This window comes from Mytilus galloprovincialis, chromosome 2, assembly GCF_965363235.1.
Source record: "Mytilus galloprovincialis chromosome 2, xbMytGall1.hap1.1, whole genome shotgun sequence".
Classification (NCBI taxonomy): domain Eukaryota; kingdom Metazoa; phylum Mollusca; class Bivalvia; order Mytilida; family Mytilidae; genus Mytilus; species Mytilus galloprovincialis.
The window spans coordinates 23,185,731-23,211,873 of NC_134839.1; the positions used below are offsets into that span (position 1 = coordinate 23,185,731).

The 26,143-nt window shown below is 33.6% G+C and overlaps 2 protein-coding genes across 2 annotated transcripts in view; one reads left to right on the forward strand and one right to left on the reverse strand.

Annotated features, from left to right (window-relative positions):
• The window catches only part of LOC143063170 (vacuolar protein sorting-associated protein 16 homolog), a 33,453-nt gene extending 22,588 nt beyond the window's left edge, over positions 1-10,865 (forward strand). Inside the window, exons 16-22 of the mRNA XM_076235157.1 lie at positions 230-338; positions 2,933-3,030; positions 3,518-3,622; positions 7,419-7,666; positions 8,398-8,494; positions 8,800-8,903; positions 10,642-10,865. Coding sequence (XP_076091272.1) covers positions 230-338; positions 2,933-3,030; positions 3,518-3,622; positions 7,419-7,666; positions 8,398-8,494; positions 8,800-8,903; positions 10,642-10,786 — 906 coding nt within the window. The 3' untranslated portion in view covers positions 10,787-10,865. The remainder of the gene's footprint in view (positions 1-229; positions 339-2,932; positions 3,031-3,517; positions 3,623-7,418; positions 7,667-8,397; positions 8,495-8,799; positions 8,904-10,641) is intronic.
• Positions 10,866-18,734: 7,869 nt separating this feature from the next.
• On the reverse strand, positions 18,735-25,745 carry LOC143063171 (heat shock cognate 71 kDa protein). The gene is made up of 7 exons (XM_076235158.1): positions 25,606-25,745; positions 23,578-23,789; positions 22,967-23,172; positions 22,365-22,517; positions 21,252-21,807; positions 20,324-20,725; positions 18,735-19,474 (listed from the first exon to the last, which is right to left on the reverse strand). The coding sequence occupies exons 2-7, from the start codon at positions 23,783-23,785 to the stop codon at positions 19,035-19,037; spliced, it is 1,965 nt and encodes a 654-aa protein (XP_076091273.1). The 5' UTR covers positions 23,786-23,789; positions 25,606-25,745; the 3' UTR covers positions 18,735-19,034.
• Positions 25,746-26,143: the final 398 nt, after the last annotated feature.

The following is a 26,143-nucleotide window of genomic DNA, read 5'->3' on the forward strand; positions in this document are numbered from 1 at the left end:
ATCCAGATGCTACCACCACAAGCTTTATAAATACTACTTCAATTAAACATAATCTGATATATTACCATATTTTTCTTGAGATTTCACAATTACCAAATTTGCACAAATATGTAGAAAATGCCAATTAAATACAAACAAGCATTGAGGACAACTTAATAAGTGATTACATGTATTTGACACATAAACTTTCTATTCTTTTTGACATTTGGACATATCATTGTATTTTCAGTTGTTGGATTATGAACCAAGAGCTGCCCATCAAGTTCCACTACTGATGAAGATGCATAAAGATCAGATAGCATTATCAAAAGCTATAGAAAGTGGGGATACAGATTTAGGTATATTGATTCAGCAAATATTGAAATGTTATTCGTCCATTATAATTGTTAAATGTTACACAATAGGTGAATTATGAGCTAGTTGTGGTTTTAATGTAGAGATTAAACCAAATGCTCCGCAGGTTGCAGCTTTATACGACAGCAGAGGTCGAACTGAACGGTTGAGGCAAGTATGGACACAACATTCAAGCTGGATACAGCTCTGAATTTGGATTGTGATTAAATAGTTGACACAGGATAGGTTTCTGCCACCGAATGAATGTGGTCTAATGAACTTAAAAAATTTTTTTTTGCTTTTGAGCAATTCACTATGCTGTTTAATATTAATCCTCTCAAACAAAAAATATTTGAAGAAATTTTCTTTTTAATTTCTGAAATCTGAAATGAAAAAAAAATTGAACCCCCTCAATGTTTTTTTTCACCTCCCCATTTCCTTTATTCAAAAAATGATCTCAATTCAAATTCTAATGAAGTTTGCAACAATAACTACTCATTTAAATACATCATAAAATATTAAAATATAAAATGTCATACAGTCATGGTTAAAATTAATATTAATTAATAGTAACTTCTAAAAAAATAAATGGGGAATGTGTCCAAAGCAGGGCTTCCAAAACGGTCATATATTCCTGTCATTTGTATAATGTCCGGTAAAAGTCCGGCTGGGCAAAGCATGAAACGGTCATATACTTTTTAGGTTTCAAGGCTTTTTCGGTCTTACTTTAAATAGAAATAGAACGAATCGAGGCCCTATATTTTAAAATGAAAGTACTAAAGTGACACCTAACGGAAATTATATTTTCGGCTCTCTCAGGAGTTTACCACAATATGACGATGAAAGACAGTGTGTACCTAATAATTCCCGCCAATTTTTGCATTATTGAAATCTAAAAATACAGTAGACTACCGAAAAACATAACGTTTATAGTGAACACCCGAGGATGCCGAAAATATATTTTCCGGTAGGTGTCGCTTTAGTACTTTCATTTTAAAATATAGGGCCTCGATTCGTTCTATTTCAGAAATGTCGAGTTTGTTTTAAGGATTACAATAGTTATAGAGGTTACTTAAGGTAATAAGTATATGTCATTGAAGAGATAATTCAAGTGGGAACAGATTTATTTAGGTCACAAAGTAAGTGAAAGTCTTAGAAAAATTTTACAGCAATAATTTGAAGCATTGTCGCAAATGAGCTTCCTCCCTTGTGTTTTTTAAGGGGTTCGTATGGATAGTAAACCCGGCAATTGTAACAAGCCCCTGTGGTCAATCATTGGAATGGCCATCTGATTACCATAACTGCCTTTTGTGACTAAGTCTTAAGGGATTAAAATCGGGATCAGATATAAAATGTCCGCTGGCTCAAATATTTTTTGGAAGCCCTGGTCCAAAGGGACGCAGACGATGCCCCCTCTAGCATATAACCTTATAAAGGGACATAACTTTAGAACTGTAAAAGTGAAGCTGCCAAAAATTGAAGTTAAACTGAGTTTAGAGGTAATAAGCATTATATACACATTTCATTAAATTTAGTTAAGACAAACTTAAGTTAAGAAAACAGAAACTAAAAAATTCTTCAATTTTTCCACTTGTAAAGGGGCATAACTCTAGAATGGTAATCAAAGTGCTTGTAATCACTGAATGGTAAAGATTGCTTTAATTTATCAATTGGTAGTGAAGTGAATATTGCATTGTATATTGTTATATAGCATTGACTTAAGTTAACTTCTATTCTGGACAAAGAAAGATAACTCCAATTTTCAAAGAAGATTTCATAAAGTATTGGTTTTAGGTGATTCAACAAACATTCTAGACAAAGAAAAAAAAACCCTTTTTTTGTGTCTTGAAACTATATAAATGCTTGTTTTTGGCCCCTTTTTTGCCCTTTATTCCCAGACTGTTTGCCCCATAACCCTTAAAATATATCCCAACGGTTGAACCTTCTACTTATGGTATTAAACATTGTGACACAATTTCAGATCAATTGAAATACTTATTGTCCTGACACTAGATAAATGCTTGTTTTGGGCCCCTTTGAGCCCCTAATTCCTAAACCTTAGGGACCATAACCCCTAAAATCAATCCCAAGCTTCCTTTTGTGGTTATAAACATTGTGTTAAAATTTTATTAATTTCTATTTACTTATACTAAAGTTATTATCCAGAAACCGTCCGTCTTCGGACTTCGACGAAGACGCCGACGGCGACGTGATACCAATATACGACCGCAAAACTTTTTGCAATCGTATAAAAAGTGGTATCACATGACATTTTTCTAAGCAGTTTTTACAGGGGTGAATTAAGCAAATGTAATGATTTAAATACATTACCACTAAGAAAGGTTGACCAATCTGGTAATTTTGACCTTAAAATGATGAGAATCGACTGTAAGGTAACATGACCCATATGTTGATGTCTTCATGCAGACAAAGTTGTATTGAACCAAACACTACATAAGTTTCTGACATTAGCACATGACTTGTGTGTACAATGAAATTGGGCACGCTAAAACAGACCATCTCGGAAACAAAAGTATGAACCACTTTATTATAATCAAATCTCCTTTTATTCACTTTTATTTCTAAACTTACTTTTCAGTATATACAGTACTTCTGAGATTGAAGGAATCCATGACACAAGGTGACTTTCTGATGTCTATTAGAAGTATGCCTATATCATATTCCTTGTTCTTACAGGTAAGTTATAGAAAACATCAACTTTAGGTAAAATCTCATTTAATAGTTAGGAATACATGTATTAGAAACAGTATCAAAACTTTCTAGATAAAATCAAATGCAAGGTTTGAATGAAGTTGTCTTGTAACAAATTCTCCTGTCAGTAGTCTTATTGATTGCACTGAATCAAGTCTGCTAAATGATGATGAAGTTTTTTATTGCCGTAGCTTGAAAAACATTTCAATAAGACTTTTGTAAGTTAGTTATTGGTATACACATTGTACCTACTTTTGCTGTAAGATCTCAACTTTTGCACACATTTTTATTAGGAGCTAGAATTCTTATTTAACAAGGTAATACAGGACTTGATTACTTAGATTTAACAATTTAGGTTTAAATACTGCAGATAGATATCAATAGGAAAATATTTTTGTATTTATAGTTTTAAATGTATATTATTTGTATGAAAGTTACTACATTGTATTTTCACATATTTTCTTTTGTGTAGTACTGTAGACAACAGAACCCTAAGTTACTGGAAGATTTATATTACCAGGAAGATAATTTCATAGAAGAAGGTAACTGTAAAGTCATGAGGGGCTTTGATGATGAGGTAAGAATTTAATGGAGCAAGGAAGAGAGTACCTCAGTGATATGGAATATCATCTTTTTCGCTCCGGCCCATGTGAGGTTATGCCATCACTTGGCGTCCGTCTTTATCGTCTGTCAGCGTCACCATTTGTCGACTATTCAAATCTTTAACTAAATGTTCCTTATGGTATCTAGTATATAAATTGTATCCAAAGTTTTGATCCGTCGACAAACATGGCCACCATGGCTAAAAATAAAACATAGGAGACAAATGCAGTTTTTGGCTTATACATTGTATCTCAAAAACTAAAGGTTTTAGAGCAAATCTGACATGGGGTAAAATAGTTTAATTGGTCAACATATATCAACCCTGAATATTCAGACGAATCGAACAACCAATTGTTGGGTTGCTGCCACTGAATTGGTAGTTTTGACGAAATTTTGCAGTTTTTATGCGCCATTTATGGGCATTATGATTTTTGGTCTGTGGGTCCGTTCGTCCATGCGTTCGTTCGTCCGAGTGTTTGTTCGTCCATCCCGCTTCAGGTTGAAGTTTTTGGTCGAGCCTGCAACTTCTGTTGCAGAAAGCTCGACATAGGGATAGTGATCTGGTGGCTACGGCGGCAGCATTAGCTCACTTCTTAAAAGCTTTATATTTTAGAAGGTGGAAGACCTGGATGCTTCATACTTTGTATATAGATGCTTCATGTTACGAAGTTTCCGTCAGTCACATGTCCAATGTCCTTGACCTCATTTTCATGGTTCAGTGACCACTTGAAAAAAAAGTTCAAATTTTTTGTAATGTTGAATTCTCTCTTATTATAAGTAATAGGATAACTATATTTGATATGTGCGTACCTTGCAAGGTCCTTGTGTCTGTCAGACAGTTTTCACTTGACCTCGACCTCATTTCATGGATCAGTGAACAAGGTTAAGTTTTGGTGGTCAAGTCCATATCTCAGATACTATAAACAATAGGGCTAGTATATTCAGTGTATGGAAGGACTGTAAGGTGTACATGTCCAACTGGCAGGTGTCATCTGACCTTGACCTCATTTTCATGGTTCAGTGGTTATAGTTAAATTTTTGTGTTTTGATCTGTTTTTCTCATACCATATGCAATAGGTCTACTATGTTTGTTGTATGGAATGAATGTTAAGTGTACATGTCTAGCGGGCAGATGTCATGTGACCTTGACCTCATTTTCATGGTTCAGTGGTCAAAGTTAAGTTTTTGAGTTTTGGTTTTTTTTATCTAATGCTATATGCCATAGGTCAACTACATTTGGTGTATGAAAATATTTTATGATCTTTATGTCAGTCGAGCAGGTTTTATTTAACCGTGACCTCATTTTCACGGTTCATTGCACAGTGTTAAGTTTTTGTGTTTTGGTCTATTTTTCAAACTATAAGTAATGTGTCAACTATATATGTTGTATAGAGGCATTGTTAGCTGTACCTGTCTGCCTGGCATGGTTCATCTGACCTGGACCTCTTTTTCAAGGTTCATTGTTCTTTGTTTAGTTATCTTGGTTAATGTTAAGTTTATGTGACAGTTGTAATAAAGCTTAGCTTTATACATAGGACTATCAACATAATATCAATGATTAGTATAGAAGGCGAGACATTTCAGCGTGTGCACTCTTGTTGATGTAGTTGAAATCCAATCAACTTGAAACTTTGTTAACATGTTCCCTATGATATGATCTTTCTAATTTTAATGCCAAATTAGAGATTTTATTCCATTTTCACGGCCCACTGAACATAGAAAATGATAGTCGGATGGGGCATCTGTGTACTGGAGACACATTCTTGTTTGTTATTATTTTGAATATTATTATAGATAGATCTAAACTGTAAACAGCAATAGTGTTCAGCAAAGAAAGATCTAAAAAAAAAATTGGATGACCATAATTGTCAATTGACCCCTTAAGGAGTTATTGCCCTTTAAAGACAATTTTACACAATTTATTCATCAAGTTTGCTTACATTTAAAAATCTTCTCCTCTGAAATACAGGTGGGCAATTCAGGCTCTAGAGAACCTCTTGTTTCTTAATCCTGAAAACATTATAGAACTGAGATATGTATATGTACATATATTCAGACAAAGACGGTCATTCAAAATTTTAGACAGCGCCTTAAACAAACAAAAATTAAAACTCTGACCTGAAACAAGGTTAAATGGTGTCACATGCTATGGAAGTAAAATCTGTGTACATGAACATTTATTGGAGATGTCTGATTTTAAATAATTTATTTTTTAAGCTTTAAGGTGGTACCCAACACTTTCACTCAAATTAATTTGGCTCGTTTAATTTTCATGAAATTTTGACAATGTAATTACTTTGACCCTTAAAGATAAATATTAAAATTTCGAAAATTTTGAACCAACCGCTTTGTCAGAAAAATTACACTGGCTATATAGCAGTTTGACAAACACCAATTTTGGTCATTGAGAAGCTTAATATTCCCTTTACAACACAACACAATTAAAATGTTTAGCTGACTTCACAGAGTTATCTCCCTGTAGTGTTAGGTACCACCTTAAACGACTTAATAGATAAAACTGTGTTGTTAAATAAACTTCTATACTATTAAACGAGAAGACCTCATTTTTGGTGTCGCTTCTCTTCTTTCCAGAATAAATTAATCAACACACCTCTGTGTCCTATAGGTACAATGCATAGTCGCATTTGTCATCCATTCATATGATTATTCAGATTGAGTTATTTTAGGAGAAAAACGAGAAAAAAGGCATCCGGATATTGTCCCGTCATTGTACGAAATTTTAAGTCAGATTAGACTTCCGGTTTGCGTTTTTCTGTATACTACGAATAAAGTGTATCTTCAGAATTTTATCTGCTATCATTTTCAAGTTTACTATCCACGGTGGTCACAGAGTTTATTAAATAGAGAGGGTCTGTATACTATATCAATGATCACCATGGATCGATTAGTAAACTTAGAATTGAAAGTAAATACGCTTTATTTATATAGTAATGAATGTTCATAATATACAGATAAGCGCTAAAATTATTCATGTGAACTTTTGATACTTTTTCTGAAATTCTCCAGTCATTTTAAAAATCTTTTACAAAATTCATTGATTACATAAAAAAAAAAGAAGATGTGGTATGATTGCCATGTTAAGACAACTCTCCACAAGAGACCAAAATGACACAGATATTAACAACTATAGGTCACCGTACGGCCTTCAACAAAGAGCAAAGCCCATACCGCATACTCAGCTTCAAAAGGCCCGAAATGACAATGTAAAACAATGCAAACGAGAAAACTAGCGGCCTTATTTATGTACAAAAAATGAACGAAAAACAAATATGTAACACATAAACAAACGGCAACCACTGAATTACAGGCGCCTTACTTAAATAAATGTTCATAACATACTAAATGTATGTTCATATTGAAATTGATAGAAAACCAAAAATTGGGAACTTTGGAAATAAAGGTGGAGGGTAAAAAAACATTTTCCTGTCCCCAATAACCTATGACTTATGATACTTTCCTGAAATTCTCCAGTCATTCTGTATTTTACAAAATTCTTCCAACAACACTTTACATACTTTAAACTACGCTCTGAATGCCCGCGATTTCGCGGGTGTGTTCTAGTATGTTTTTAAATATTCTGACCTGTGATCTAACTTCTTGAGTCAAGAAAATCTGTTTTTTGTCCACAAAATTGTCAGCAACGTAGGCTTTTTTCACAATTAATCTTTAATCAGAATTAGTCGTTAATTACCCTGAAATATTCTTGACAAACAAATGTTAATTTTCAATATGTTGGTGTTATTTTCCAGCGATTGGATGATAGAACAGAAACTCTGAACCAAGCTATTAAATGCTATCAGAAAGGCAGACATGATTTTGTGATAAAACAGACTGAGGATCAAATTAAACTATTAAAATATCAAAGACGTTTAGAGGAAGAATTTAATCGACCATATATGGATTTGTCATTGCATCAGACTATTTATAGATTAACAGTGGAAAACAACTTTAAAGTTTCAGAACAGTTGAGAAAAGAGTTTAAAGTTCCAGATAGAAGGTATATATTTTCTGATTGTTAGCCTACCTGCATCAGAGGACAAGTGTCCCTAAATGCCATCACTTAGTATCCTTCCACTGTAACAGGAGAACATGATTCTTATTATTATAAAAATGACATGGTCTCCTTTATGTGTAGAACCCTTGATTTCTGCGTTTCAAGTCAGAGCTCTAACTGACTGAGCTAAAGAAGTACTTACCTAGCTCAACTGCTTACAACTGGTTTAGTATCAACTACTTAAAAGGGAAGCAATCACATCATATCTTTTGGTTACTTTATTTTTTTACTTGTTCAAAATGTCCTAAAAACAACTGGGCCTATACTAAACCTTCACTTGCCATTATGGGTCTTCCGTTTATCTATTATTTAGATGTAGACTTAACAAAAATGCCTTAATATATTTGATCAGCAGAGAAGAGGCATGAAGTGTTGCCCTTGTCCAAACATACCGGTATGTCTCAAAATTGATTGCTGTTATCTAACTTTAGTGTGCCTCAACCAAATGTTATGGAATTCATACACAATGCTTATTACCACAAAACTCAATTTTAAATTTTGGTGTTGTCACTTTTTCTGTTTTTTAAATATGCCCCTTTTAAACATTATACATGTTATATGCAAGTGGGGCCATCATCAGTGTCCCATGGACACATTCACCATTTATTTTTTAATGTATTTGTATTTGGAGGTGAAATTTTCTTTTCCTTTATACTTTTTTTTACTATTTTCAGATACTGGTGGATAAAAATCCAAGCTCTAGCAGAGGCAGGGGAATGGGTGGAGCTAGATAAATTCTCCCGCAACAAGAAACCACCAGTTGGAATGGAGGTGAGTAATTGTGCATTTAACAAACAGTTTGTAGAATTTATTTTGTTGCTTAGGTAATGAATTAAACCACTTGAGTCAGACTTTAAGAATATTACAATTTAGAACTTGTTTTATGTAATCTTATTTGCACTAATTTATATATCCAAATTGGATGCATGTTTTGCCTAATATTAAAGAAGTGGTTAAAGTTTTGCATTAAATTTTATTTCCACTGTCGACATAATCACCTACATTTTGAATAAATATTTTGTGGTCTTGTTTAAATTATACATTTGATAAAAAAAGAAACCTTATTTTATTTTCAGGCTTTTGTAGAGGTTTGTGCAAAGCACCATAATGTAAACGAAGCTATGAAGTATATGTCCAGAGTCAGTCCAGAACAAAAAGTTAGATGTCTTGTAAAAGTAGGGTAAGTTATGAAGTATATGTCCAGAGTCAGTCCATAACAAAAAGTTAGATGTCTTGTAAAAGTAGGGTAAGCTATGAAGTATATGTCCAGAGTCAGTCCAGAACAAAAAGTTAGATGCCTTGTTAAAGTAGGGTAAGCTATGAAGTATAGGTCCAGAGTCAGTCCAGAACAAAAAGTTAGATGTCTTGTAAAAGTAGGGTAAGCTATAAAGTATATGTCCAGAGTCAGTCCAGAACAAAAAGTTAGATGCCTTGTTAAAGTAGGGTAAGCTATGAAGTATATGTCCAGAGTCAGTCCAGAACAAAAAGTTAGATGTCTTGTAAAAGTAGGGTAAGCTATGAAGTATATGTCCAGAGTCAGTCCAGAACAAAAAGTTAGATGTCTTGTAAAAGTAGGGTAAGTTATGAAGTATATGTCCAGAGTCAGTCCAGAACAAAAAGTTAGATGTCTTGTAAAAGTAGGGTAAGCTATGAAGTATATGTCAAGAGTCAGTCCAGAACAAAAAGTTAGATGTCTTGTAAAAGTAGGGTAAGCTATAAAGGATATGTCCAGAGTCAGTCCAGAACAAAAAGGTCTTGTAAAAGTAGGGTAAGCTATGAAGTATATGTACAGAGTCAGTCCAGAACAAAAAGTTAGATGTCTTGTAAAAGTAGGGTAAGCTATGAAGTATATGTCCAGAGTCAGTCCAGAACAAAAAGTTAGAAGTCTTGTAAAAGTAGGGTAAGCTATAAAGTATATGTCCAGAGTCAGTCCAGAGCAAAAAGTTAGATGTCTTGTAAAAGTAGGGTAAGTTATGAAGTATATGTCCAGAGTCAGTCCAGAACAAAAAGTTAGATGTCTTGTAAAAGTAGGGTAAGCTATAAAGTATATGTCCAGAGTCAGTCCAGAGCAAAAAGTTAGATGTCTTGTAAAAGTAGGGTAAGCTATGAAGTATATGTCCAGAGTTGGTCCAGAACAAAAAGTTAGATGTCTTGTAAAAGTAGGGTAAGTTATGAAGTATATGTCCAGAGTCAGTCCAGAACAAAAAGTTAGATGTCTTGTAAAAGTAGGGTAAGTGTAATCAAATATTTCAGATTATCAAACTTTTATTGTGATTTGTTTGGACAATGGACAAAAATAATTGATTGTTTGGGTTTTAAAAAATTCTGCATACAAATAATGTTATCAAATTAATTGCCAGTTAACCCTTTCCTCCATAGTGACTTCTTTTGACGCCACCCTCTTTACTCCATAATGAAGCCTTTTGACGCCTGTGTAGTACCTCAGTTGAAAAGTGTTTACAATAGACTTAATAAAATTTGTATTCAATATGAAAAGGAATATCATAGGAATATCCTAATGCGAATCAAGTATGCAAAAAAAAAATTCAATGGAGGAAAGGGTTAATATTTCTGTGAAATGTAAGTAAAATATGCAAAACTTAGGGTAATTATTGATGCTTAGCTCACGCTCGCTATTAACCTTAATATTTTCCTTCATTTTTTGTTTGTTTTGGATATGTGCAAGCGAATGCATTATTGTGTAATTGGTAGCTAAGCCACTTTATTCCCTTATAAAACTTTATTGTTACATTGAGTAAACATAACTGGGTCATTTTCTTCCTCCTTTCATGCAGTGAGCTAGTATCCTTGTAATTTATAAGTTATATGTGAAATGTTAGGTGTTTTTTTTAAATTGGTAATGTAATTTTATTATGTTAAACAACTATTTTATTCATATCAATTATTATAATTAACAGGAACAAGAAAGCAGCAGCAGATACAGCGTTTGAAAACAGAAATGAAGAGGAATTAAATTTTGTTTTGTCAAAATGTGGACATTCTGATAGACAGTTGGTAGAGAGTATCAAATCTATGAAACAACAGTTAGGCTTAAAAAGATAATCAAAGACAATTAGCTGTATTTATTTATCATACCTGTGCAATAAACATTTTAATATTAAATAATATTTATACACAACAATTTAAAGTGTCATTTGATAGCTGCAGAGAACTTTTACATAGAATATATAGAGCATGACTATATTCACTGAATATTAATTAGATCTTATTAATTTTTGTTGATTCAAAGTATTGTGTGTTGAAGAAAAAAATCTTTTTTTTTTTTATTGAAACTGTTTTTTTTGGGTCGTTTTGATGTTTATTTGGCCATGCTAATTCACAGAAAAATAAATTTGTGCATGAAGCCATTACCCCAAGAATGCCTTTTAATAAATGTGAATATAAGCCCAGCCTCGTATTCTAACAGGCAGATTTTGTAAAGATAAGTATCGGCTTACTGGATTAGTTGGTTATTTTTATAGTAAAAGATTTTTGTTTGAATGGGTGTATGTGATCTATGTTGCAAAATTTATTGGAGATCCAGCCAGCCAAGATAGACAATGTGTGTGATATCAATTCAGTCAATGTATAATGAGACATATCCCAGAAAAGGAAATTCTTATTTATTACAAGGAAAAGAACCTTGAGAGGTGACCAATATTTTTTTTTTGTTTCAAGGAGGAAATGTGCATACAGGTATGATATTGTATCCTGGTGTTTCGTCTTTAACACTTCACCCCCAATCCCGACTGATTGCAACTACCATTCTTTGATGGCTCTTATGTCCCTTCATACTTTTTAAGAACTGCCCCATCTGAACTATCTTCTTGACAACAGGGAGTTCAATCATGTAATTCATGGTCTGTAAACTCTTCCCAGATGTGTGTTTGTGAAAATATGACAAGTGAAAAATAGCCATAATCAGGTGGCGGTAGGAGTCTTTTGCTGACCACTATGTTACTGGTAGGGTCTGTAGGTATTTACTATTATCATAAATACATGCATAAAGGACACAGGAGCACTAGGAGTTATAATATGGCCATAAGATATCTGGTCTGTTAAATATACTAAAGGTCACTGTTTTGTCAGAAATCTGTAAAATCAGACATTACGACAGACCTGGCTCCCCAGCAAGGCCCTAATAAAGACACATTTACTTCCAGTCAGTATGAATGGACTGCTGTAACTTTAAGGTAATAATTGAATGACTAAAGAAACATACATTGATCAATGTTCACCCTCAAGGTCAATTAAAATTAAAATAAATGACTGAAAGTACTATTTTTCAGTAAGGTTGGGTTCAACCCCATCAAAAAGCAAAACTTTTGGATGCATATAGTTGTTTTTATTAATTTGTTGGTTCAAATTTACATGTTGAATGTTTCCTTTACCAAAATTTGAAGCAGAAACTTTATATAGCAACATTTGAGTTCTATAAACATCCCATCCAGCAACTTGTTATTTTCTAGTGTCTTAGCCCCACTTCGGTATCCCGAATGACAAAAAAAAATAAGTACCCTTCTGCTTTACTGACCATTGACTTTATGTTGAAAGTCTAAAAGATAAAGATTTTACTAAAAGCATTACAAAAACTCAAGATCCATGACAATGAGGTCAATGTCAGATAAATAGTGTTGTACAACCAAATATTGTTGACCTATTGCATATGCTAATTGAAAACAGACCAAAGCACAACAACTTCACATTGACCAATGAACCATGAAAAGGAGGTTAAGGTCAGATTATATCTGCCAGACAACCATTTGCACCTTTTAATTATTCCATACACTTACTATAGCTGATCTTGTCATTTATATTTGTATTTGAATAAGAGTGCACACACTGAAATGTCTCACATCTTTACTTGCCATTGATTTTATGTTGATAGTCCTAAATAGCAAGTTTTACTACAAGTATCACATAAACCTAACATGATCCTAGAAAATGAAGTCATGGTCAGATAAACCAAATAAGAAATACATGTATATCTTACAATGATTCAATACACCAAATATAGTTGACCTATTGCTGAACTAGTTTTAAAGAAACCAACTTAACCAAGAAAACTAAACATTTACCAATAAACCATGAAAATTAGGTCAAGATCAGATTAACCATGCCAGACAGATGTACACCTGACTATCAATCTATGCATTGAATATAGTTGACTTATTGCTTATAGTATCTGAATTATTTCTGGACTTTTTATAGCTGACCATGCTGTATGGGCTTTGCTCATTGTTGAAGGCCGTACAGTGACCTATAGTTGTTAATTTCTGTGTCATTTTGGTCTCTTGTGGAGAGTTGTCTCATTGGAAATCATACCACATCTTCTTTTTTATATTAACCATGAAACTTAACATTGACAAATGAACCATGAAAATAAGGTCAAAGTCAGATGATACCTGCCAGACAGACAAATACACTTCCATACAATAAATAGTTGATCTATTTCTAAAGTTTATATGAAAACAGACCAAAACACAAAATCTTAATACTGAGCAATGAACTGTGAAATTGAGGTCAAGGTCAAAGAATACCAGTGAGACTGACATGTATATCAATCAAAGTGATGGAAATCACTCATGGAAAGATGAGAAGAGTAGTTGGAATAATTTCCTATTATGGTAATGGTACGGAAAAATGAACATTGATAAAGCACTATTGCTGAAAATTGCATTAACAGCAGTAGAAGGAAACATGCTTTTCCAGTATGAGGATAAAATGAGCTGAAATTAAATAATATGGGTCTCTTAATTTGCACAATTTTATTTAAACTGCAGTTTATATCTTATCCAAATAATGTTGCCTGTTCTGAACATGTTTCAAAAAAAAAAAAAAAATTGCAAATCAAAAATTCTTCTACTAAATGTTACCAACTATCCTTGTAAGACATAAAATCTACACCAACAGCTAAGAACTTTAAAGTGTCAACAAAAATAATCTAAAAATATTGTTTTGGGGCATTTTGTAAGTTGAAAAAGAGGTTATATGAGATTGAAGACTAAAAGTTGTAGAGTGCTTTTTGATAATTTTTTTTATAGTATTTTTCAACACAAGGCATTGAAAATGTACTTTTTCAATGTAAACAAATTTAAAAACTTATTTTATTGAAATGTGGATTTTTCTTGATTGCAAAAATATATATTCACTTCTTATAAAAATTGAAATGACTAAAATAGACATAATGATTGATGGGGAATAAACTAATAAACAATGGTTTGTTATAATTAAAAGTTTTAAAATTTTAAAACTGTTTCAAGCCAATTCCTGATAAAAAAAAGTGAACTAATCTAAATTGTTGATTAATTACAGATGATTATTGGAAGTTTATCAAGTAAATTATAGGCCTTTCTTGAATACCTTTTATATTTTTATATTTTCATATTTCATTTTGTAAATCCATTAATCATTTACAGAATCACTTTATGTAATGTAGATCAAAAGTAATAGGCAATCAAAAAACTATTGCCGTACACCTAATATAATAGACCTATTGCATACAGTATAAGAAAAATAGACCAAAACACAAAAACTATGTTATACAGTAACACCACTATCCTATAAAATGCCCTTAAATGACAAATGTAAAATAAATCAAACAAGAAAACTAATGGCCTAATTTATGTACAAAAAATTAATGAAAAACAAATATGCAACGTCTCATCTAAAGACCACCACTGAATTACAAGCTCCCAACTTGGGACAGGCACTCACCTACAGAATGTGGAGGGATCCCAACCCTCCTCTTAATCTGGGACTGTGGTTTGGGCTTTGCACATTGTTGAAAGCTGTAGTGTCTGTGACCTATAGTTGATAATATTTATGTCATTTGGTCTCTTGTGGAGAGTTGGCTCATTGTCAATCACCGACTTTGCAAGGGCTGTATAGCCAGTTCAGGTCATTAAAAACTTCCATTTGTTTGATTGTCAATTAAACCACATCTTTTTTATATTACCCATAACAACTGAACCATGAAAATGAGGTCAAGGTCAGATGACACCTGCCAGTTGGACATGTATACCTTACAATCCTTCCATACAACAAATACATAAACCTATTGCTTATAGTATCGGAGATGTCGGCTTGACCACCAAAACTTATCCTTGTTCACTGATCCATGCAATGAGGGCAATGTCATAAAATGTGAGACAGGCACGAGGACCTTGCAAGGTACATAAACACCAAATATAGTTATCTTAATACTCATAAGGAGAAATTAACATTAAGGTTTATGTACCCTTCTGTAGCCATTTTTGTACGAACTTTTGAAACTTCAATTGTATCAAAACTACAGATATTATGAATAATAGAGATAGGCCATTTTGTACATATTCCAAGGGGAAACTTGATGCAAAGCATTATTTTTTACTGTTCCATTGCATTTAATAGAAAAAGAGGACTTTGTGGCAAATAAATCAAGATTTTTATAGAAAATCCACAGCCTTTATCCTTGTACTCTCATATTTGGCAATTTGATGACTGATAGATATAGGATTATTGCATGCAGTGCTAGCATTGATTTCCTTAAAACAAGTTTATAAATGTAGTTATTGGTTAAAACAAGTATAAATATGGCCAAAATCAAGTACACCTTTTAGGGTGCGCTCGACTTTAGTGACTCAGCACGAGGTGTTTCGGAATTTACAGGTTACTTAGAACTTTTTGTAAAAAATAAGCACTAGCACATCATAGAAAATCAAGTGAGTAATTTATGTTTCAAATTTTATAACAAAAATCTCTGTATTAAAGGCTGTGGATTTTCTATAAAAATCTTGATTTATTTGCCACAAAGTCCTCTTTTTCTATCAAATGCAATGAAACAGTAAAAAATAATGCTTTGCATCAAGTTTCCACTTGGAACATGTACTAAATGGCCTATCTCTATTATTTATTATATCTTTAGTTTTGATACAATTGAGGTTTGAAAAATTCGTACAAAAATGGCTACAGAAGGGTACATAAACCTTAAACTTTTATTCCAAGTAGTTGCTGAAACATGAAAAATGAGGTCAAGGTCAATGGACATGTGACAGATGGAAACTTCACATCATAAGGCATCCATGTCTTGTGCTTTTTAAAATATAAAGCTTTTAAGAAGTTATCCAACACCGCTGCCATCACTATCCCTGTCAGGCTTTCAGCAACTGGTCTCCGGCTCATCAAAAAACAAAAACTTGACATGGACCTTTTTACCATAAAAATTAGATCATGGCCAGATGTTACACATGTACCTCCTACAATCACTCCATTCACAGTTGACCTATTGCTCATAGAACTTTGAACAGACAAAAGAAAATCCACTTTACTTGGCTATTACACCATAAAAATTAGGTCAAGTCAGATGAAACCTGCTGGACTGAAATGAACACCATACTATCATTCCATACACCAAATATAGTAGACTTAAACATTATTAATCACGGATTCATTAAATGAGAGGTTAGGTAAACTTCCCACACAAGTTGCGAAGAACCCATTTGCTAAATAGAGATATCTTATTTCTCAATTGTGAGAAATTCACATGACGAAAAAGTTTACAAAAATCATAAATTTCGTCACATTAGGTAAAATGCATAGAAGGCAAGATGTGGTCTTGCACCTTTGAATTGAAATGTAAACTTTATATTAAAACACAGCTCAATAGTTATTAATATATATCTGACAATCAGACATTTTGTTGATTTTGAACCGACCTTTGGTACTCATCTTGTGCTTTTTGCCTGTTTTTATGCCAGTGTCCCTCTTTAGCCATCTGATTATAATTTTACCTGTCCCACTAGTCCAAAGTTGAGGTTTCCACAATAACTGAATTTTTGTTTTCTTGTGACATTTTATCACTTGCATCTTCACTATTTGAATTCTAAATGAATAGTTGCAGACCTGTTTACAGAGTTCATACACCTTTTTAGTTCCATTTTTCCATGACTTTTCCACGACTTTTCAAGGATGTTTTATGAAATTTCCATACCCAAAACTATAGACCAAAAAGTCATCCCTAATGCTATAAACATGCTTTTGTGTCCTTTCTATGCAACTAAATAAACAATCTTTTTAACATCCAATAATGACACAATTGCACTGAAACACAATGAGAAATGCCAACATATTTATGAATGACAATACGGAGTCAAGTTTTCTAACAATGATGTAGACCTACTTGTTATCAAAGATTCTATGAAAGAATATGACCTACACACTCATTTGAATGTCCCCTTTGGTATATGTTCTGCCTCTTTTTACAGTATAAAAGAATATATACAAATTTTGAAATATTTTAATAAACAAAGTATTAGAAAAGGTTTTTTGGCATAATCCTCTTGACTGGTTGGACTTTCATCAAACAGATAATACATTGTAGACAAAAAACTATCACCTTCCTACTTACATGTAGAGGCATCATTGCCAGGTCAGAAGTGACATTTGTCTACTATCCAGAAACATATTCTTAAATACCGAGATGATATCCTCACAACTTTTGTATGAAAAATTGCTCTTTACTATAGAATATAGAATATTTTAGAATAGAATATTTTTTATTATTCCAATCAAGGGCCCTTGATGGGCAGCATAACATGTACACATAGAACAATACATCATGATTTGTAACAGAAAAAAACATGTATATATACATGTATGTACTATATGTAGGACTCTTATCTCAGCTCCTCTATCCATACATTATCATTAAAAGTGTTTTTCAACGGCTGTTTGGTAGCAATAACTTCGTTTTCGAATATTCCGATAGCTGGTTTCTTATTTCAATACTGTTAAAGCAAATTGCACTATGAAGGGAACCAGATGCGGTTGCATATTTTTATAAACAATTTTGAAGAAACAAATTTAAAATTCTCATTTTACACTTACCACAACTGGGGCCTTGTTTCTAGCATTCGAAAAAGAAACAGTTTTGACAAAAACTACAGGGATCATTTAATTTTAGATGTTTGAAGACATGAAATAAAGATTACAGTGAAAATAATCATTTTCCATGACTATTCAAGGACTTGTCACTAAAATATAGCTTTCCATGACTTTTAAAGGCCTTTCCCCCCCTAAATAAAAATCCATGACTTTTCCAGGATTCCATGCCCCGTACGAACCCTGTGTTTACCCATTCTGATGTCTATCAGTAGAATTGTCAGTAGTTTTGCAATGTTGTCAGTAGTACTCTCGATGAGTGCCGCGTAGCGGCACGAACCTTCTAGGGGGGTTTGGGGGCATGCCAAAAATTAGATGCAATTTCCTGCATTCTGACAGTATCTGCAGTCTTATTCAGACATGTTTGGAACAAAGATTTTGACCAAGATTATTATTATTGTCATCAGTGGTCGTCCTCTTGGACATCCTTTCAATTTACCTCGTCTTATATGCGCTTTAAAGCATTGATATTCTAATTAATTCAATCGTTTAACTGATCAAGATCAAAATTTAACGGATTTTAAAATGAAACGATTTTTTTTCAAACCCGTAGTTTTTGGTATGACAATCGTAGTCCGTATTTTTTCACTGAAATCCAAATCGTAGATGTAAACACCTCTGTAGTTGTCAGAATAGTAATGAAACCACATGATCACATTTTCATATTGGTCACGTTCTGCAAGAAAAACCTGATCACCTTTTAGAACGTATCATACCAGATGGGAACGTTTAGACACAAATTTGAAACTATACACCAGTGACCTAATTAGATAGTGCCCAAATTAAGTTCCAATTGCCGATTTGGCATACCGGCAATAGTCTCAGAAAATGTTTTTGCAAAAGTAAAGATGACAACAGGCAGTGCTAAGTAATGAGAAATTAAAGGTTTACTGGTGATGAGCAGCATACATCATGCCAAGATCATAACCAAATTGTCTTCTAGTAATTTAGCGAACTAGGCAACAGAAGGTGAAAAGAATCCCTCATTGTGACATTGTGAAACTCTCCATGATTATATTATTAGACCTTGAAAACTAACATCACTGTAGTGGTTGGAAAAAAAACATTAAGTAACAGAATAAAACAAATCAATGTTCATGATTTCTTTAATCAAGCACTGATGCATCAAAAATGTAACAGTAGGACAACAAAATGTGTTGACATAAACAATTTGTTAATCTGCTTTCTATCTTATTCTTTCTTATATGTAAGTTGTAAGGGATGAATGTCTATTAGTGTTATCAAAAAATAACAATGCCAAAAATGAAAAAAATAAAGCTTATGAACAATGGACAACATTTGTATTCATTTTGTTCTTAAAAAAATTTCCAATGATTTGTTTATTAAGTCCAATACACCAGTGTTTGAAGTGTTTCTTAGTTTTTGTTCTTTAGTCGACCTCTTCAATGGTTGGTCCACCACTTCCACCAGTGCCTCCTGCTCCAGGTGCACCTCCTGGGGGTCCACCAGCTCCTCCAAAGTTTGGCATACCACCACCTGGGGCTCCACCAGCAGACTGGTACAGTTTAGTGATGATTGGATTACACACTCCCTCAAGTTCTTTCTGTTTGTGTTCAAATTCTTCCTTCTCGGCCAGATTGTTGGCATCCAACCACTTAATGATTTCGTCACATTTGTCCATGATTTCCTTTTTGTCACTTTCACTGATTTTATCCTTGAGTTTTTCATCTTCAACTGTTTGTTTCATGTTAAATGAGTAGCTTTCTAGACTATTTTTGGCGGTGATACGATCCTTCTGTTGCTCGTCTTCTGCCTTGTATTTCTCAGCATCATTGACCATACGTTCAATTTCTTCTTTGCTCAAACGACCTGAAGTATAAAACAAGTCAAACATATCAGATCTGGTTCTTTCTGTAAAGAACTTGTATGCATGAGATAGACTACATGTAGCCAAGCCAGTATGGCCAAGAACTGCAATAGTTAACGACCTTTATCAATGATATATCTCATGCTACCAACATTACAAGTCTGAACATACGGAGATTTCTTGCTCAACTAATCACAATTTAATTTTATACTAAAAATACAAACAGTTTCTTTTAAAGTTTTTGTTAAAATAAGTGGTCAAACAGAATGTGATGAGAAAAATGTATATGTCTTTTCGAGTGTAAGCTGGTGAGCTAATATTCACCATTACAATATTTCTAACGTGTTCAGTTGCTATCCTATTACTCATAAGTGAGAAATTCACACAACATAAACTGGAGATATGACAGACAGAAACTTCTTAACATAAGTCATCTGCATACAAAGTATGAAGCATCCAGGTCTTCTACCTTCTGAAAAATAAAAGCTTTAAACAAATAGTTCACACTGTCGCCGGATTGTAATCACTGTGTGTATCGAAGGCGAGACAATCTATTTTCAATATGATTTCTGGTTTGCTTAATGTCCAGTAGCAAATATTTCATGCATATTCAGGACGACAATTTTTGTAACCTAAACTAGCAGGTTTTTTTCTTTCAATGAAGACAGACAAAAGATGAAAAGAAACTTGGAGCAAGTGTGAACAATGATGACTCAGACTTCCAAGGAAGGTCTAGACACCATCACATAGACAACAGGCATGTCCTCTGGTGGAAACCGCGAATGAATGGTGGTTGTATCATCATCATCATATATTGTCACACTTGAGATTTAGCAATCACAAAATCTTACCTTTGTCATTAGTGATGGTGATTTTGTTCTCTTTACCAGTACTCTTATCTACTGCAGATACATTGAGGATACCATTGGCATCAATGTCAAAGGTGACTTCAATCTGGGGCACACCTCTTGGTGCTGGAGGTATTCCAGTTAATTCAAACTTTCCAAGCAAGTTGTTGTCCTTGGTCATTGCTCTCTCTCCTTCATAAACCTGGATTAATACACCAGGCTGATTGTCAGAGTAGGTAGTGAAGGTTTGGGTCTGTTTTGTTGGAATGGTTGTATTACGTTTGATTAAAGCTGTCATCACACCTCCAGCTGTTTCAATACCGAGAGACAGAGGGGTAACATCTAACAATAACAAGTCTTGTACCTCTTCTGACTTGTCACCTGACAAAATGGCTGCCTGCACAGCTGAAAAAAATAGTAATCTATGTAATCTCTGTACCAAGCAATACATGGCTTGTTGTATAGTTAATGTGCATACATGTTAAAACTATTTGTACCTTTTTCATTCTCTTAAGAACACTATTACTTTCAAACTAAATATAATGTACATCCTGGACACATTATACTTCTATTGACAATGTAATGTTTAAACTTCCTAGCAAGATGATACAAAATGATCACTTTTTTTTAAAAATCCAGTTAATATGATTGATTGCTTTTGTCCAGTGGCAAATATTTCATGCATGTTCTGGACCATAATATTAATAACCTCAACTTGTGCTGTTTCTTTAAAGACAGACAAAAGATGAAAGTAACTTGGAACCATGATGATTCAGACTTCCAAGGAAGGGCTAGATACCATCACATAGACAACAGGCATGTCCTCTGGTGGAAACCGCGAATGAATGGTTGTTGTATCATCATCACCATACATGGTCCAAATTCCTATCATTTAAAACTGATAAAAAGAACATAATTTCAAATGTTATACCTGCACCATATGCTACAGCTTCATCAGGGTTAATGGATTTGTTCAATTCTTTGCCGTTGAAAAAGTCCTGAAGTAACTTCTGGATTTTTGGAATTCTGGTTGATCCACCTACCAAGACAATTTCATGGACAGCAGCCTTGTCTAGTTTGGCATCACGTAGAGCTTTTTCAACTGGTTCCATGGTTCCTCTGAAAAGATCTGCATTCAATTCCTCAAACCTGGCTCTTGTGATGCTTGTATAAAAGTCAACTCCTTCAAACAGAGAGTCAATCTCAACACTTGCTTGTGTGCTTGAAGAAAGGGTTCTCTTTGCCCTTTCACAAGCAGTTCTAAGTCGTCGGACAGCACGCTTGTTTTCACTAATGTCTTTTTTGTGCTTGCGTTTGAATTCTTGAATGAAATGATTGACCATTCTGTTGTCAAAGTCTTCACCACCCAAGTGGGTATCACCAGAGGTTGATTTAACTTCAAAAATACCATCCTCAATTGTAAGGATTGACACATCAAAAGTTCCACCACCCAAGTCAAAGATGAGTACATTTCTTTCTCCACCTACCTAGATGAACCAAATAAATTCTTTATTAATAATAAATCAATGCAATCATAGCACTTAAGAAACAAGGTTGAACTCTCAAGTTTAAGCTTTTCAAAGGAAAAACTATCACCAGTGGCCACTACTCTTTAGGCTTTTTCATGTATGCAAGGGAACCCCAACACATACTTTTAAGAGGCTAAACTGATATTTATTTTAACACAACTTAATGACATTCAAACATGTCAGAAGTGTTCATTTACTATCAAGCATACATGTTTATTTGTTGTATTGAAACAATATCTGGAGCCAAATAACCAGTGTTCTCCCTAGGACCTTTTACCATCATGGTAATGTGATGCTATCTGAGATTATCATGTTATAGATTGTTATGGATGTGATGCTATAATTTCTAGAAATAAGAAGGTACATGTATCTTAAAATGCCCTGTTTACCAGGATGCTATATGAAATTTTTGGGGAGAACACTGATAACTGATACAAGTTAATGGACAACACAACATAATCTCCAATTTTTTTTCTTTACAGAAGACCTCTTAGCGTATGAAAAATTCTACTTACCTTCTTGTCCAAACCATAAGCAATAGCAGCTGCAGTTGGCTCATTGATAATACGTAGAACATTCATTCCAGAGATGGTACCAGCATCCTTTGTTGCTTGTCTTTGTGAATCATTAAAATAAGCTGGGACTGTAATGACACTGTTGTTGACTAACTGTAAGAGAATCAAACATTTTTAAACATTAATCTAAATAATTTAATCTTGGAATTTTGTGCAACTGTCATACAGGTTAGAGATTCAGCCAGCTATAAAACCAAGTTTTATCCACCATTTTCAATTTCTACATAAGAAAATGCATGTGTCAACATTAAGTCAGTAATAACAGTTGCTATTAAGCATCTGTAGATATGCAAGATTTAGATTTTACCATTTCAATTTGAATAGACTTTCCACTATTCTTGTTATCTTATCTTTTCCCTCGTGTTTCAGATCAGATGATTTGCGTCATTTATGGTTGCTTCAAGTGGCAACAGTCCAACTGACCCCCCCCTTCCGAGTCAACAATATTTCATTAAAAGAATCGACTACATCAGTTGAACATTTCAAAATGATAGATAATATAAAATCTCTAAAAAACATGGAGATATCATTTTAATACTAACCTTTCCTAGATATGCTTCTGCAGTTTCTTTCATTTTTACCAGCACCATTGATGAAATTTCCTCAGGGAAAAATGTTTTTGTTTCTCCTTTGTAGTCTACTGTAATTTTAGGTTTGGTGGCATCATTGACAACAGTGAAAGGCCAATGCTTCATGTCTGATTGTACTGTGGCGTCATCAAACTTTCTACCAATTAATCTCTTGGCATCTGTTAGAACATAAGAAAAGGTATGGTTAAACTGCAATTTTTACAACATGATTGATTATGGTTTGTTTAATTTCCAGTGGAAAACAGTTAATACATGTTCAGGACATTATTTTTAATAATTGTATGATTTTATAAAGACTGACACAAGATGAAGAGAAATTTGGAACCATGACGATTCAGACTTCCAAGGAAGGGCTAAAACCATCACATAGACAACAGGCATGTCCTCTGGTGGAAACCGCGAATGAATGGTTGTTGTATCATCATCACCAAACATGGTCCAAATTACCTTCATTTAACATGGATAAAATTCAAATTTGAAGATTTCTTTAAAATACTAAACATAATGTGCATTTAGATAATGAGCATTTTTAATGTACATGCTATCTATTTAAAATAGCTTACCAAAAACTGTGTTGACTGGGTTCATTGCCACTTGGTTCTTGGCAGCATCACCTATTAATCTTTCGGTGTCTGTGAAGGCGACATAGCTTGGGGTTGTTCTGTTTCCTTGATCATTGGCAATGATTTCAACTTTGCCATGCTGGAAAACTCCAACACAGGAGTATGTAGTTCCAAGATCTATTCCAATTGCTGGACCTGTTTTTGCCATGTTGCTGTAATATAGAATATTTCATAATTGCAAATACCTGAAATTAATTTCATTTTTCCAATTTCACATTGAAATTTTCTAATATACATGTACAGATGATGAGTTAGGACAACTAAAACATTTGTAGACAGCTCGGGTTTCAATTGACAAAATTTTGACAAGAAAGACTTCCCTTTCATTGCCCTTTTCGAGGTCCAAGTGAGCATGTTCCCTCATAACTCTGCCAATTTCAACTTGCTTTACTGAAAGCTATATTTAATTAAATTTGTTTCAACAGAAAACTTGTAATGTGTAGTGTTCTCAGATTATTTTGTTCATAAAAACAGGACTACATGACAAATCAAATCTAATTCTTTATTTTCTTATCACAGGGCCCTTTCTGTTTCAGACAATACAGTACAAAATTAAACACAATCGTTCACATTTCCATAACATTTTCCAATCTTTCTCGCTTCCCTCACTGATAAAGTTAATAAGCTACAGTACATTATAGTCGCCGTCAGCTGAAATTTGTAGCGGTTATCGGTAAAAATAATCTTAACTATCAATCGCATTCACTCAAGACAGTTTTTCACATTAAAGAAAAACCACTACTGACCTACCTTTTAAGTGATCACACTAATAATCCTGACCTTCACATTTTCAAGAATGTTTTCCATTGTAACTCCGCCATCTTCGTAACTACGAGGATCATTTCTTTAAATATGACATTTGTCACTGTACTGTTTCCTGAAATGTTCTTTTCAATGATGTGAGAAGGTTTCCCGCGCTTTACACAAATTTTATGAAATTGAACTCCACGGAAACACTTCTGGTAAAAACAATGGCGGATTCCACCATTCAAAATCGTCTTGGAAAATGTGAAGGTCAGGATTATCACAGTGCAATCACTTAAAAGGTAGGTCAGTAGTGGTTTTTCTTTTAGCGATTTATAATTGGAATGTGAAAAACTATATCACGAGTGAACGTGGTTGATAGTTTAGATTATTTTAACCGATAACCGCTACGAATTTCAGCTGACGGCGACTATAGAACATACATAAAAGACATACAATACATGTACAATGGCTTTGAATTAAAAATGCTGGGCTACTCAATTTCATATATGGTTTTTGGTTCCTTGTCATGAATTATATAAATAGAAATCACAAAGTACAAAGTACAAAAATTATGTATAAATGTAACATGTTTTCTTTCATTTAGAGAAATATGTTAAATTTCTGATTTTTTTTTAAGCTTATTAAACAAGAAGTTGGAAAGGTGTCATATTGTTTAATAAATATAGCAATACTTATATAAGGAAATATTTCACATTTTCTTGTACAAAATTTTTGCCGTACAAACCCCCCTTTTTAAAACTGAACAAAGGCTAAGAATAGAAATGTGGATCATTTATATTCATTACATTAATCCGTTGATGTTTATTTGTATTTAGTTAAGCAATGTACGAGAGCTTCTTCGAGACCATAAATTATTTACCAAGACGCAATTTCCTTGAAGTTTTAGAAAGGAATTTTTGGAAAACGTTAGAGACGAAAATGATCAATAAGCTCGTTGGACTTGTATTGTGGTGTATAATATTGCAGCTTGGGCAAATAGTAGTTCACAGCTGAAATCGAATTGTTGTTCTTTCACTTTATAAAATGTAAACGATTTGCATGGCACTGCACACAAAGGCATGGAAATTAATTATTGATCATGGGAACACGTGTGCCGGCCGGTATCCGTCGTTCTTTTGAATGAAAATGTTCGTTAATACTTGTTTTACACTGACAACAACATTCATTAATACTCATTACTTGATATGAAACTAAATTTACCTTAATGTTTCGTTGGGCTTTGTTCTTCCTTGTTCTTGTACGCCCTGTGTCTCTTGTTCTTGGAACACGCGTGACGCTGTACCACAGTTTTATCGGGAAAGGAAGTGACGTAATTCAGAATATTCCAGAAAGGTTACAGGAGTCTCAACCAATCATTGTTAAGTTACATTAGCAACTGTAGGTCACGGATAGGGGTCACTGCTGCAAATATTTGATTAATCATTAAAAGTAAATTCGAGAAAACACGATAACGAAACTAGAAGATCCTATAGTAGATTTTTACAAATATTTGATTAATCATTGAAAAGTAAATTCGTGAAAAAATTCGATAACGCAAATATATATAGATCCTAGATTTTATTTATGTTTAAAGAGGGGGGATAGGACCTTTATCGGGACTCCGGGATCGGGTTTTTTTTAAGCTCGGGATTTCGGGATTGACCCTTTCGGGATCCGGGAATCCTTTTTTTCGGATTTCGGGACGTCGGGATTTACTTTATTTAAATTCGGGACCTCGGGATTTCTTTTTTTTAAGTCC

Coding starts and splice junctions, on each gene's coding strand:
- LOC143063171 (XM_076235158.1), bottom strand. CDS start 23,785: ATGGCAAAAACAGGTCCAGCAATTGGAATAGATCTTGGAACTACATAC. Junction 21,808..22,364: donor CTTATGGTTTGGACAAGAAG/GTAAGTAGAATT, acceptor TGGTTCATCTAG/GTAGGTGGAGAAAGAAATGT. Junction 20,726..21,251: donor AGCTGTAGCATATGGTGCAG/GTATAACATTTG, acceptor TATTTTTTTCAG/CTGTGCAGGCAGCCATTTTG.